At 42.0% G+C, this 15871-nt stretch overlaps 1 protein-coding gene and 1 long non-coding RNA gene across 3 annotated transcripts in view; one reads left to right on the top strand and one right to left on the bottom strand.

Annotated features, from left to right (window-relative positions):
* Positions 1–15871, bottom strand: part of nalcn (sodium leak channel, non-selective) — a 109017-nt gene that overhangs the window by 12563 nt on the left and 80583 nt on the right. For both annotated transcript variants that reach the window (XM_065251777.1, XM_065251778.1), the window contains 12 exons: positions 15653–15722; positions 15456–15547; positions 14911–15033; positions 14700–14756; positions 13990–14110; positions 12516–12647; positions 10651–10818; positions 10034–10138; positions 9838–9944; positions 7353–7473; positions 7169–7267; positions 6301–6394 (listed from right to left, as the gene is read on the bottom strand). In XM_065251777.1, coding sequence (XP_065107849.1) covers positions 6301–6394; positions 7169–7267; positions 7353–7473; positions 9838–9944; positions 10034–10138; positions 10651–10818; positions 12516–12647; positions 13990–14110; positions 14700–14756; positions 14911–15033; positions 15456–15547; positions 15653–15722 — 1289 coding nt within the window. The remainder of the gene's footprint in view (positions 1–6300; positions 6395–7168; positions 7268–7352; positions 7474–9837; positions 9945–10033; positions 10139–10650; positions 10819–12515; positions 12648–13989; positions 14111–14699; positions 14757–14910; positions 15034–15455; positions 15548–15652; positions 15723–15871) is intronic.
* LOC135733331 (uncharacterized) overlaps positions 1–15871 on the top strand; it is a 48837-nt gene that overhangs the window by 20145 nt on the left and 12821 nt on the right. The window lies entirely within an intron of this gene.

The raw sequence follows: 15871 nt of genomic DNA, 5'->3' as shown, positions 1-15871 counted from the left end.
TATTTCTTGTTCCTAATTACCACATAATATATGACTGCATAATAGTCTAGTATGATAATGAAGTTGAATTTTTCCTGCTGCTTTGAAACATGAAGTGTGTTTCCAAGCGAGTCGAAAACAGTCAAACACACAAAACATACAGTCATTTGTCACAGACGATCTACAGGAGATCTATAGAATCTATAGTCACACATGGCACCCACAGTCATATGCAAACTTCACACTCGAAAGTGAAAATGTTTTCATCGAGTGTGTGATTGCCTCGTGGGAGTACCCATTGATGAATGCTTAAATTTAGGTTGTTCTATACTACATCAGAGGGGAGCTGATTAAATCCTCCTGAAAGCACATGCAGAGTAGGGACGGCTCATTAGTCGAGAGAGAGAGAGAGAGAGAGAGAGAGAGAGAGAGGGGAAGATGAAGTGAGCTCTTGCAAAGTTTAACTGCACAACTGCGATGTTGGTTCCCTTTCAATACGGTTCACTTCGCATTGCGTCAGTTAGCTGACGCTATGGGGGGGAAACTCCTGTTTACTCCGTGACTGAAGCCTATTGGTTAACGTCTGTACAAAGTACAGACCAATGACGTTTGAACCCGCGCGCGGGAGGAACGCGTCCCTATATAAGCGCGGTTCAATCGTCAGGAGCTCATTATTTTCTCCTTCAGCGCGAACCTCTCGCTGCTCCGAAGAAAAAGAAGAAGCCTTACCTCGCCGTTGACAAAAGCCCTGCAGCGGAGTCCAGGCCTAGCGTCTTCCCCTGCCGTTTTCCGGCTGAGAACCGAAGATAGCAGAGTCCAGGTCTAGCGTCTTCCCCTGCCGCTTTCCGGCCGAGAACCGAAGATAGCCTTCGCTTGCCGTGGTACGAGCCCTGTGCAGCGGACACACGCCTGACGAGGTCTCCCCTGCGGCCGCCCGGTAAGATCAATATTTTTAATATAAAGCTATAAGCTAAAAGAGCAGGCGCTGTTGTAATAGCGTCCAGCACAGCGGCTCGGTGAGCCTCTCTGCTATGAATTTCCTCCGAGCGCGTTACCGGTCTGGCACCTCCCACGCCGGGACCGCGCTTATGCTTTGGTTGTCTTATCCATGTTTCGTGCTCCCCCTGCTGTTCCTCTCTCGCCGGGATGAACACACGGCGAGCCATGAGACTAGATGGATGCATAGACAAGCACACACGGACTAACCCCCCCTGTGTTCTGTCACACCGCAACCGTTCATGCTTACAGAGTCCCTTCGCTCCTCTTACATTCAGTGGCGAGATCTCTGGCACATATATTAATCCCCCGAGTGCATCGGGTGATACCGTCACGACGCATGGCTGTTCTGTCTGTGTTGCTGCTCCCCTCTGCCGTTCCTCTCTTGTTGAGATGAACAAGCGGGGAACCGTAGACCTGGATAGATGCATACGACAAGCAAACACGGGCGGTCTGCCCCTGTCTCTGTCATAGCACAGCCACTCGTGCTCCACGCTCGCGGAGTCCCTCGCTCCTTTCCCCACAGTGGTGAGGTCTCTTAACGGCTTAGCTAGCACGCGGTATTACGGCTCGCTGCCTCTAAATGCAGCTGTCCAGTGTTCAACGATTACAGAGCTTCATGCCCCTCCCCTCCTGGAGCGGCGCGATCTCATTCGTCTGCTCGATAGGGCCGATTCGCCGCTATTGGAGCACCAAGAACACTCATTATAAGAGAGCTTCATGCCCCTCCCCTCCTGGAGCGGCACGATCTCATTCGTCTGCTCGATAAGGCGGACACGCCTCTATTGGAGCGCTAAAACACTTATTATAGAGCTTTACTGGCCTGAGCCATCTCACTTCAGATAGCTCATTCTTTGTCTGCCTGGTAATTTCTCTCTGGTTTAGACGGAATCAGAGGCAGAACGAATTTGTTTATAATATACTGAGGCCCGAATACCTCCCTTTATTCAGTCCCGTCCTATATCAGTGCGCTGAATATTGGTACATTCTTATATATATATACCCGGTTTTTCTGCCCTTTTAATAAACGGCAAAACCGCGGGCCTCACGGCAGACTTCCTCTCTGCGATGGGTTCAGTCTGACATTAAACCACCTAGACATACTACCCTGCTCCGTGAGCCGTTCGGTCACCGTCACTACTGAGGCTTGTGCACCTGAACGGCTGAGCTCTGGTCTCCGCAGCACAGCTGCATCAACAGAGAACGAAACTGTCTGGGAGAAAAGGGGTTATGTCGCGCCTCGGCTGGACTGCCCTGAAATGTTTTCTGTGTGCTGTTTATCCAAACATACTGTGTAATACTGTCGGCTATGCGACCTCACTATAGTGGCGAACGGTATTTAATTCCTCTAAAAAGAGTAATTTCCGTGCTTACTATACTGTGTTTTGACACCCACGGTTGTACGGTGTCTCTAAACACTTTATCGCCTTACTGACAAGCAATCAGTAATACGCACACACGGCCCGCTGTCCATAATTCTATCGACGCTAGCCGAAAAAACCCCGGTTTGGCCATATACTGTGTATTGACACCCCACGACTGTACGGTGTCTCTAACACCTTTCTGCCAAATTCGCTCGCAGCCCACCTCAGTTTCTCCGCTACGATGCTGATGGCGCAAACGAGCACGGTCTTACGGCTGTTATTCTCTCTTCCTAGAGGAAGGACAGCCTCAGACTTTTGCATGGCTCCAAGCGTTTGAATCGCGCCCTCTCCGGACGGCCACTCAAAGGCTTACAGCCAAGCGGTTTATGACGTTTTTCGGCCATATAGCTGATTTATATTAGCGGATCCGAAGACGCTCACACCTCCGCTCCAATACTCGGAGATATTAAGGGTAATATCAACCTCAAGTGAGCTTGCTACCCGCCACAATAAGTTTCAAAGCTTAAAGCGCGCGCACAGTCAGACGCGCGCGGCATCTCGTTTAAGACGGGCACACGTACCCCTCTAACGAGCCTCAGAAAGCTGAATATCGTGGCATTCTGTTCATAAGTCCACTTCAGTTTGACTAAGCAAAGGTCCCGCCCCGAGCTGACGGCCGGGAAGCTTGCTTAAGTTACACACGGTTGCATGAAGTGCTGTCATTACGAGCTAGCCCAGCATTTGCTGTGGGTTGAACACGCTTTACGACGGCAATCAGCCTTCGGCGCGTGGAACGCCGTTTGTCTCATATAAATCACCTTGTACTGTGAATACGGTACATTAAGAGGATGATTTAGCACTGCAGCACTCTCGACCGTGTTATTGTGATAATGCGGTCGGGCAATCTACGGTGGTTTCATTATTTACCGAACCAGACTGAGATCTCGCCCCCTGAACAAGCTGACGAGTCATCTCCTTTATAAACTCATTGCATCGCTTTATAAGCTATGTTCAATCAGAGTGATACGCATCTCATGCTTAACTACCAATATTAACCCATTACGATGGGCGTGCGGAGATGGCATCCGTGGGACACGACCTACATTACGTGCCTTATGACACATTGACACAAGTTGCTAGGACCCCTTTCACGAGGCGTCCTTATGCAAAGTCTGATCCATTCTGTCTAGTGACATTTGAAAGTCAAAACCCCCCGCGAATCGCCGGTGGAACACTTTTCTCCTCACTACAGAGGCACGGCGGCTCTCTCCCCTACCTATATCTATGTGGCCGTGATAACAGCGAACCACGCTTTTACGACCGACCATTCATTTAATTCACAAGCCTGTCATCTCTCAGATGCGGACGGCGGCGGTAACAGCGAACCATGCTTTTACGGCTGGCCATTCACTTTATTCATAAGCCTGTCATTTCTCAGATGCGGACGGTGCCCGAGGCACAGCGCTCTGGAACTGTCCAAGGTCCTGTATGACACATACGTCTGACGTACATCAGACGATCAGCTGTTCATCTGCGTCACAGATCACTCACTAGAGCACCTGTCAATACAGGCTATTTATGGATCGTTGACGTTATCACCTCCCGTGACAATTATGCTCACTTGTCTTAGAGCATGGGCATGGTCTTAGAGGTTTCTCATTGACAATTGTGACACGGCCGGCTGGTCCCCGCCGTCCACGTTGTCAGTTTACAGCTTCGACATCCCTGCTTCGCGCACTACTGAGGTTTGTTGCATTAAAGGTGCGCCCATTAGCTCACCTGTATGCACGATATGGTTTTTAATTATATGCGTCCACCGTGCGCTTAGAGAAGCTCACATGTACACGCTATAACATTTTGGTATACAATAAGATGCGCTTGGGAAAGCTCACCTGTATACACAGCTGTGTTATGCTTTGTGACACATACATTGTTGTTCATCTGTGTACGTTCACGGTGCGTTGGGTGCCCACCGTTACGTTCATCAATCATATCTGTACACATTCACGGCGCGTTCTGTGCACTGATTTATCTATACGCATTCACGGTGCACTGAAGAGTTCACCCGTGTGCGCACAATTTATTATCAGAACACATGACGGCGCGCTCGAGAATCTTGCCGGCCTGTGCATTATAACACTCTGATTCATCTATATGCATTCACGATGTATTCAAGTGTTCACCTGTGCCCGTGCAATTTATAGTCAATACACATTTACGGCGCGCTTGGAAAGCTCACCGATCTGTGCACTATAATACTACCTATATGCATCCCGATGCGCTCGAGGGTGCACCTGGGTTCACACTATTGTGGTATCTGTATAATCCCACGCTACGAACCGTTCTGCCGCATATTATAGTCAGATCGGCCGTTCGTGAGCTGCGCAGATCACTCACTACGTATGTCTGTTGCTAACAGTGGTTATTTAGATGGATCGTTGAAACCATCGCACTGGCTCACGCCCCTCTATGAGCTATGTCCTATATAGAGCCCACTCTGTGCGAGTTTGGCTTCTTCATGAACTTGGTCTACAGGGGTATCTATATTTGATATCTGCTACGCGGCCGGCTGGTCTTCGCCGTCTACGTTGTCAGATTGTACAGCTTAGACGTCCCTGCCCTACGAGCGCAGGTTCACTCGGCTCAATCATGCACGCTCATGCGTTTTATGTGTACACCACGGTGCGCTCAGCGAGCTCACCAACGTGACTCTGAATTTACTTATCTCGCACAGCCGCGGCGCGCTCGGTACCTCGCCGTCTTGTGCTATGTTATGTGCCCCCGGTGCGTTTAAAACCCCACCGTGTGCGCGTCAACAATTTATATGGTGCTTACACATTTGCTTTTAAAGCTGTGAATATGCCGGGTATAGGGCCACACGCAGTGTCTCTCCGGTAAGGCACTTCAGTACGTTGTGTATGCACGGCGTGATGGGATTACGTTCCCCCATAGCGTCAGCTAACTGACGCAATGCGAAGTGAACCGTATTGAAAGGGAACGCTTAGGTTACTCACGTAACCCCGGTTCCCTGAAATAACGGGAACGAAGCATTGCGTCTCTTGCCGTGCTACAAACGTCTACGCAGCGAGTGTTATTCGGCTGCGCGCTTCAGTCGAATATAATGAGCTCCTGACGATTGAACCGCGCTTATATAGGGACGCGTTCCTCCCGCGCGCGGGTTCAAACGTCATTGGTCTGTACTTTGTACAGACGTTAACCAATAGGCTTCAGTCACGGAGTAAACAGGAGTTTCCCCCCCATAGCGTCAGCTAACTGACGCAATGCTTCGTTCCCGTTATTTCAGGGAACCGGGGTTACGTGAGTAACCTAAGCGTTTTGTGCCCAATTACCATTTAAACTTTGAGGATACAGTAAAGCCTTGGACTACTGTACCATGGTCTGGTATATTACCATGATCAGGACTATACAGACACTATTTTAATTTAATTCATTACTGCAATTATAAATGCTACAATGTACACAAATGTCTTTTTTAAACAAATGTATGCGTAATGTGTAAATAAGGCAAAATAAAAAATAAAAAAATAAAATAAACTTAATTTATGTGGAAAACAGGATGCACTGACGCAAATGACAATGCCTTTAAAATATGCCATTACACTGGTGCATTTAAAATTTGATTGTACCATGTACACACCAATAGGGCTGATCTTCTAAAAAACAATTTTTCAAGAACATGCTTTACAGAGAAAAATGAAATGAAAATGGACACAGAGCAAACTTTTGCAGGTGCGCAAATAAGCATTGATACAGCAACCTTTTAGCTGTGTTCCTGTAGCTCAGTTGGTAAAGCATTGCATTAACAGGGCAAAAGGTTGAAAATACGAATCCCAGGCAAGAAACAAGGTGATGAAAAATGTAAGTCGCTTTGGATAAAAGCGTCTGCCAAATGCATAAATGTAAATGTTATGTAAATGTAAGATCTCCTGTGAGCACTGACCTGGACGTGGGGGGAGATGGAGGGGCTGAGCAATCTTCAGTCGACTTTTTAAATCTTCCCATCTCCTCTGATCTACTGTCAGAAGAGCCGTACCCTGAACAAACCCATCAAACAAATATGATTAGCGATTACTAACAAATGCACTCTAAAAAATGTTGGTTTGTTTGTAACCCATGCTAGGTAAATATTAGACAGAACACACACAAACACACAAAAAATGATTTTCAAGAAAAAAATTCTTAGTATTTTTGTCTTGTTTTCAGTAAAAATATCAAAAAATTCTTAAATTAAGATGTATTTTCTTGATGAGCAAAACGACCCAAGAAAATAAGTCTAGTTTTTAGACCATAAATATAAAATGTAAGTGATTTTGTGCATGAAACAAGCAAAAAAAATCTGCCAATGGGGTAAGATTTTTTTTTTTTTTATTTAGTGTTTAAGAAAAATTTTCAAACGTTTTTGCTTACCCTATTGACAGATTTTTTTAGCTTGTTTTATGCACAAAATCACTTAAATTTGACATTTTGGTCTAAAAACCAGACTTATTTTCTTGGGTCATTTTGCTAATCAAGAAAAAGCGTCTTAATTTAAGAATTTTTTGATATTTCTACTGAAAACAAGTAAAATTGTACAAAAATACTAAGACATTTTTTTCTTGAAAACCATTTTTTGCAGTGCACCACTGGGTTAAAAATTACCCAATGCTAAGTTGTTTTAACCCAACTGCATGGTCGGGTAGCAACACCCAGCACTGGCAAAATTTTAACCCTGCCCTGTATTTACCCAGCATGGGTTAAAAAAACAACCCAGCATTTTTAGAATATGGATCCACTAAAAGTTGACAATGGAAAGAAAAAAAAAATCACACCTTATTTTCATTAAAGTTGGCTATTACAACGCCAACGAAAAGCGTCAGCCCAATCATACAGCCCAGGAACACGAAAACATGGATGTAGATGCCGTGAATCTGTTTCAAGATAAAAATAACCATCAAATATATCACCACAGTTATAATTAATAAGTGCAATACATACAGTAATAGAGTAACTTACCGGTCCTACTCTGTGTATGATGACGTCTCTCACCTCCACCCAACCCTTTAGCGAAAGCACCTCAAAAAGAGCCAGCATGGCGTTGCCGACATTATCGAAATTGAAGTTACGAGGGTTTGCCCTAAAAACAGTACCACAAAGACTGTTTGGCATATTTGTTTGTGGCTTTTTTAAAAGAAAAGCTCAGCTAAAGAATTTAAAAGTGCCATACACAATTTTCTTCTCCCTGTGCTGTAATGCAGAAAAATATATTCGTCTTTTTACCCCTGAATATCAACAGTCACAGGGTGTCTTTAAACATGACTTTTGCAAAATGGCTTTTCTAAAAAAGTGACTGTTAAGCTCCTGAATTTCTAAGATTGAGTTCGAAACACAGATACATACTGACAAGGACAAAATAACAATTTCAGCTGTTCGTTTTACCATCGCATGTATAAAATAAACCGAACTATCTTAGGGCCTGCCTGCCTGCATGTGTTAGAGGACTGGAAACAAGCTGCTCTATGGGCTAAACACAAATTGCTAGAGGATCAAACGTCTAGTTTTTGCCCTGTAACCACGCAAAGCACTCAATGAGCACTCAAAGACTGACAACCTTTATCTATCTTTCTCTGTTATATGGGCCCAGTAGAATCACCGCCCACTGTGTAAGATGCCCATGTGTCTTGTGTTGGTCTTCATCATTTACTCAAAGTCTCTCAAATAATTTGCCTTTGTGTTACTGTGCATCTCTAGAGTAGTGTGTGGGTGTGTGATTGTGTGTTTGTTGTGTTTATGCCTGGGGGAAGATATATCAGCCCCCTACTCTGTACTGTAAGTGCACTGGAACACTATAGTGTATATGAGAAAAGCCTTTTGAAAGCTGATGAAAACATGCTGTTGTTTATGTGATGGAAACATTCATCATATTGATTCAGTCTGTCATAGATTTGATGTTATTACAGTGATTCTTCAGTAATGAAAGCATGATTGACTTCGGTCTGTCTATTTAACTATTCAGTGCTTTTGAATTCTTCATGGATTCATGTTTATTTCTTTTGGTATTAAGTTAAAGTGCCTGTGGTTAAGAGAATATCAAATAGATATCGGAATTTTCTAAAGAAATTGTGAATATGTTTGTCTAGACAAAATTCAGTGATGGTTGCTAGGGTGTTCTTAGTGGTTGCTAGGGACTAGCTACTGCAGTTGGGCCCAATCCCATTTCTCTGTCTTACTTCCCCTTACCCTACCCCTTAGTTTTGCACGTTCACGTGAGAGTAAGGGCTATCCTAATTGGCCCTTACCCTCACGTGAACGTGCAAAACTAAGGGGTAGGGGTAAGGGGAAGGGGTAAGACAGAGAAATGGGATTGGGCCTTGGTCTAGACGTTTTAGTATTTTGCTAAAGAGGGGTTGCTAAGGGATTTTAGCTGGTTGCTAAGGCAGTTTAGATGGCATGGTGGATGGCAGTCTACAGTAGATACTGTAGATAGCTGGTAAAAGTCAAAAGACCTCACTTGTAATATTCTGATCCATAAATATGTTTTTTCTTTCAATGTAAGTCCAAGGAAAAATCATAGGTCTTGCAATATATATCGAAAAGTAATAGCAGAACTCCTCCACAGCAAACCATGCAATTTTAGGTCTCATTCATATCTGTACACAATATGTAAAGGAAATAATGTTTAAACGGCCTTTATAAGCAACAGTAATGGTTGTAGGTTAACTCTTTCACCGCCATTGACGAGATATCTCGTCAATTTAGAGAAAACGCTTCCCCGCCAATGACGAGATTTTCTGTCTTTCCGCAATACCGATATTATCTTCCGCAACTTTTTAAACCCCGGAAGTATTGCCCTATAGCAAGCGGCTGCATGTCCGTGTCTGTTTTAAAGATCGCTCTGAATGGGATCTCTATGAAAGTCCGTCACAAAAATGGAATTAACTCTGCTTTTTGCTCAAAATGTGGTGTTTTTGCAGAAACCTACCCATATTCATAAGCTGATTACAAAAGAACCACTGATGAGGATGAAACGTTTTTTTTTTTTTTTTTGAAAGCAGAGGGTCTGTTCTTTCATTTGGTATATTGTATGTTTATATATTTAAAGAAGAACATTTTCTGCATTAAACTTTGGTGAAAATCATGAAAAACGCTGGCGCTGACTGGCAACTTTTTAAAAAAACGCTGGCGGTGAAAGAGTTAAAGGGGACATATAATGAAAATATAACTTTTTTATGATTAAGTGCTATAATTGGGTCCCCATTGCTTGTATCAACCTATAAAATGTGAAAACAGTAACTTTGTTTTGGTAAACCATTCTGTGCAAGCATAGGTCCCCTTGTGACGTCAGACCTACAAAGTGGCAATTTAACCATGCTATTATAAATTATCTCTATGGTATTTTAAGCTAGAACTTCACATACATACACTGGAGACACCAAATATGTATTTGACATCTTAAAAAAGTCTTGTGCAATGTCCCCTTTAATGTAGTTTTGCTTCCTACCAAACTCTCGGCACCCAGAATCCCGGTTTCTTCTCTCCCGGCCTGAGCTTTAGGTTCAGGTTCTTTGAGATGCTCACATTGATTCTGAAAATACCATGGCAGTCGTCCTAAAAAAGCCAATAAAGCACAAACTTTCAGTACAGCACAGAAAATGGCTCTGCACGCTGCTTGAGAAAGTGCAATAATTGCCTATTACCTTACTGGTGACTGTAGGATCGTTACATTTGGCAAGTTTACCCGCGAAGAGTTGCACCCCAAAGGTTGCAAACACCAGCATTAGTGTCAGGAGAAGAATAGAGACCTGTTTAAGAAATCAATACTTCAGTCTAAAGCAAAATGGCTTTCCCACAAAATCTACTCAGTGTATTGTTCTCATATACAGTAACGCTATTATACGCTCAGAGAAAAGTACCCAGAGGGAGCAGAGGTGTAATAAAGAAAGTCCAGTGTCTTCTGGAAAAATACTGCTGAGTTAATGCATAACGCAGAACTTCTTACTGTACACAAACTGTACACAAATGCAAACTTACTATATAAGCCTAGTTTTGTAAACATTTCATGCAAAATTTAACAATTTAACAAGATACAATTGTGTATGTGTATGGGGCAGTGCATCTACTCTATTGGATCTTTTGACACATAAAGAGACCTTTTTGCAAAACTAAATGTCAGGGAAACAAAATAATTGACAGTAATATATGATATGACCCTTTTAGAGAAAAAAAAGTGTTTAAAAAATGATTTATAATCAAACAGCATAACATCTCTAGAGTCCTTTAACTGACTTGTAGGAAGGAAAGTTTACTCACTCACCAGAAAGATCTCTTTAAAACCCTTGAGGACTTCCCGAACCACCTTCCTCATCTGGGGCACCAGTTTAAAGATGCGCAGTGGACGTAGACAACGCAGCATCATTAGGAGCTGGGCACCAGATTCAGGTGGTACATTGTTCGGCAGCCAGCATAGAAAGATCAGACTGACCTACAGCACGGGCAGGAAGATCAGTTTAAAGGGCAAAGCTCTTTATTAATCCCTAATTTTGACAATGATAACAAACACCACAAAAATAAAGTGGTGTTATTAATAATATTACTAAAAACTGCAATCCCTCTATCGCCATCTCTGTTTAAAACATAAAACTGCAAATTACTTTACATACTTATCTTTCTGTTTTTTTTTTCATAAATTTAATTATAAATTATTATTTTAAGCTTACCAATATTAGTTGTTGCATGGTAAGAAGACAGTTTGGACATTGACTGTTTATTTACCTGCTCTATAACAGATTTTTGTTAAAGGGATAGTTCAGCCAAAAATGATATTAAACCCATGATTTACTCACCCCCAAGCTGTCCAAGATGCATATGTCCATCATTTTTTCAGCAAACACACTTTTTAGTTATTTTAGAAAATGTTTTAGTTCTTTCAGTTAATTAAATGTTAAGTTGCGGGGTCTACGTCCTTCAAGTCCAAAAAATGTGCATCCATCTTTCACAAAATAAATCCATTTTGTTGTAGAAATATCCATATTTAAACTTTTTAAACAAAAATAACTAGCTTCCGGTAATGCTGCCATCTTAGACTCCTCTGTATTCAAGAGAGAGTATCAGCGTAGTGTACGCACTTTTCTTAGTGACGTATGACAAATTCGTAGGGCGGGGGAACAGAGTAGCACCACTGCGTATGCTTGCATCTTGAATGTGGACGCGACTAAGATGGCGGCATTACAGAAAGCTAGTTATTTTTGTTTATAAAGTTTTGGATATTTCTACAACAACACCGCACAGATTACCCTCAGAAGACCTTTGTTTATCATCCTGGAGCCGTTTGGATTTATTTTGTGAAGGATGGATGCACATTTTTTGGACTTGAAGGACGTGGACGCTGTAACTTTACATTTGATTGACTGAAAATAAAATAACTGAAAATGTGTCTCGGCAGCTTGGGGGTGAGTAAATCATGGGTTTAATATCATTTTTGGCTGAACTGTCCCTTTAATTAAAGTTACAGATTGCAGCTTTAATAAAGATTACTGATTGAACGATTAGTGATAAAATAACCCGCTTGATGAAGGTTGGCCACTAACACTGAAGGAACAGAATGATTTTCATGTCTAGGTTGGCCAATGCTGTTAAATGATTATTCAAAAGGGTTCAACTATCATAAAGTAAATGTTTATATTAATCATTCATAGTCATATCAACTCATATTTTGTAAATGTTTGTGGTCAAACATGAATCTAACACTTACTTTATCAGTATTTGGGAACTGGCAAAAGCAGAGATATTAGTGCACTGTTTCAGTTTGTTGTGGCATGCTAAATTATTGTAGATTCAATTTTGTTTGTTTTTTATAAACAAATAGCTGAAATTACTTTCAAAGTCTTGAATTTTGTGACATCTGCTTATAATGTGGGTGACGTGTTTATACTAGGACAGCCACTTTTTAGATTCAGTTTCATTCAGACAATGTTTGTCTGAGACGTGTATAATTGTTTCGAAATGAGTAAACAGCATGACATTTTTGAGAGCAGCTAATTGAAATGCAACACAGTTCTGGGTCATTAAAAATCTATTCTCAGAAGTATATTCAAAGCCCTATTAGAAGAGTACGTGATCAGACAGAAGATACGCTGGGGTTTGCATGCATCGTAAAGTGAGCTGAGAACAGAGCATTACCAAGTAGATGAAGATGTCCATGACCCCACCAAAGTCTCGGATGACTGCAGTGGGGGTGAAGAACAGACCATCTGCCATGATCTTCAGGTTCAGCTCAATGCTCATGAAGATGACAAAGACAAACTCGCCAATCTGCAGGCAACAGGGATGTTCAATGTAAGGCAGAATCTGCATAAAGCATTAAGCCAAAAGAGGCTGTGTTTTACAATGATTTTGCTATAGGTGATAGTGCCTGAAGCCTGGCTTTGAGTAGCTGAAGAAGTAATACACTTCCTTATCCTAATTGAAGGATGTTTATGGTTGCCAAGCAACATGGCAAAACCATAGACTGTATAAAACATGGATGTAGCCTCTGTGAAATCACCCGTAGGTTTCTAAAGAGCATTTTTAAAGCTTAAAGTGGACGGAGATGGACGAAGCCATCTAGGTAGCTCATCACCCCTGGATAACCAAAAAGAGGTGGAACGTGTGGAGCTGAGGTGCTTGGTTGCTAAAACTACACCCACCTTGCTCGACAATAGTGACAGCAGCGGCAATCCACCTGTCACTCAAATGTGTCATTAACCACCCAGCCAAATTTTAATTCTAAAAATCCACAAGTTAATAAAAAAAGTTATCAAAATCTGGGAAACATAAGCAAACGCTTGGGGCATGTCCACTGTCTGCGCTGAGACTACGCGCACTCGCGGGAAAGTTGCCGTCCCTCTCAACTATCAAATAAACCTGAATGGACAATCATGGTTTTCTTAGGGGCGGGGCTATGCTTGGTGGCTCCAGTGCATCATCGAGCCACCATTTTAGCCCCGCCCAAATAATCCTGAACATAGAAATGTGTTTAACAAATTTTAAACCACAAAATGATTCTTCGTTTTTAAATGCAAAAAAATAGTACTACCCCTGTATCATCTGTATCTATGTTTATCTAATAACATGGTGGTCGTAAACTAGCACAACATTCAATTTTTTTCATCAAAACTCATTATGATAAAATTTACCATAGTTCTGCTATTTGTCATAACATTTCCTTTGCCGACAGTTCAGAGAAGGTTTTAAGGTAAAATTAGGATACACAGCGGAAGCCAGGATAAAATCAGAAGTAGTCTCGCACTTAAAACATCCTTATCACGCAAACTTAGGACATCCTGGACTGTCTGAAGTGCAGAATTAATCAGTGGTGTAGAAAGACAGAAGACTTTCAAGAGCGTCTGTTCAATCAGCTCCATCTTTCGATCTTAAATGACAGTGTATCTTTGAAACAGAGACACCCTCATAACATTCACTTTCAAAGTCAAATCAAATGAACTCCAAAGTAGTGTTAAACCACTCGAGATTATGATCAAATGTGCTCAAAATCAGTCAGTGGCAGGAAGCAAGAAAAATGAGATGTGATGACCAGCATTTGGGCAAGAGATAAGTAACATTCACAAGTAAAAGGTTAGTTGTACAGTATGAGTTAACAGAAGTGTTAGAATACCTGCAGGGTAGGTACATGCATGACCCTAGTAAAAGGGGACTCAAACATCATGGATATACAAGAGCAGATGGTGACCACGATCATCACCCAGTCCAGATAGGTGACCAATCCCAGCAAATCACTGAAGAACACACAGACATACACACGTGCTAGGTTTAGAGTAGGCTGGCTGCGCAAAAACTGTTTTCCAACTCTATATTTTGTTTTAAACTCAATTTCAAGACTTGGAAGAAGCAAGAAGTCCTACATAAGTTAATTTTGGATATCTTTGCATGCAACAGAATCTTTCTGGGACACTGCAGCCTGTCTTACAGGCCAAAACCAATTTAACTAGTTACAAAACCTAACCTACTGTAGGAAAAAACAATTCATATACCTCTAAAAATAAGAAATTCTATTTTGCACACAGAAAATTATGTTTTTGCCTGGTTTTTATACCACTGAAATTTTTAAGGACATACAGTAGGCACATATTTCCATCACATTATTTTAACTACCTGTAGATATTTCATTTTTTTCTCAATAAAAAAAATCACATTTTACAGCTTTTGTAAAATGCAGTAATATATTTGCCTGGTATAAGGTTGACTTACTGCAACAAGAAAAATAAAGGTACGTGCTGCATGATTTTTTTTTACAACACTTTTCTAAAAACATCACAATAATACCCTGTTACAATCCAAAGAATGCCCTAAACATTTACAACTTACTATAATTGATGGTATTTTGTGCTCTTCACTGCGCCTGTAATGGGATCCGTTTTTGACCTACAGTTTAATAAAAAGCCCATCAACAAATAGTGTCAGGTAAATGCAATGGCATTAGAATTCTAACACACACACACACACACACACACACACACACACACACACACACACACACACACACACAGACTTAGATTTGCGTATGATTTAGTCTTACGCATTGAAACGAGCCCGCACGATCATTCTGCAAAAGTTTCGGAAGCGATGCTCTCTGCCAACGATGAAGAGTGGCTTGTCAAAGTATGGATGGTTTTCGCGGAGCTCCTCCTCTTGGACTTTTCTGCAGAGGTACAAAATAAACTTCACCGACCCAGTAATAAATCATCCTGAAATTTCATCTGCTGCAAACGCTGCTCGGCAATATTGCTTCTCATAAAGTCCACTCTAGGTATATCCTACAAAAATAAAGTGCAGACAAAAAGAAATCCTGCACCCACAGAAAGAACCTTCTTAGCTCTGTAAGCATAACTGAAAATCAACTAACATCAGTAAGATGTGACTGCTCTTTTACGGTCTTTTTATGCCCTCTGACCATGGTAAATTAACACACCTGACCTGTGTAACAAAATACTGTTGTCAGATACAGATAGCATCACTAAAAGGATTCTGCATTTAGGAGACCCCCGCTACTGTACCATAAGCATATACAGTTTGAGAAGATAAGATCTGTTTGACAGACTGTATGCAAGTGTTGGTGGGTACCGCTTCATCTCGGCCTGTTCTTTTTTCTCTTGGATCATCTTGATTTCACTGTCCTCCCGCTGGGCATTACGGTAGCGGACCGTGCTGGAGTGCTGCAGAGTTCACATGCATTTCAGATACAGTATCACATATAGTCACAGATAGCGCTCTTCTGTCACTTGTATTGCTCAGTGAGATGTGTATTTGTGTGTACTCACATCCTGAGTGAGCGTTTCCAGGGATTTCCCTCTGCTGATTCTCTGGCTGGTAGAGCCGTGTCTGAGGGACCTGTGCCAAAAACAGCAGGCTTGTACTGCACCCTCTCAGGAAATATCCATCTGCTCGGCTATAATGTTCTTTGTCTGTTTTCCTATTATCTACTACTGTAAACTATATCTATCATTTCTTCCATTTGTTTGTGTCTGTCTGCTTGTCTG

Source organism: Paramisgurnus dabryanus, chromosome 15 (genome assembly GCF_030506205.2).
Source record: "Paramisgurnus dabryanus chromosome 15, PD_genome_1.1, whole genome shotgun sequence".
Lineage (NCBI taxonomy): Eukaryota > Metazoa > Chordata > Actinopteri > Cypriniformes > Cobitidae > Paramisgurnus > Paramisgurnus dabryanus.
Note: the sequence above shows the minus strand (reverse complement) of the source record. Positions and strands in the feature narration are given on the sequence as shown.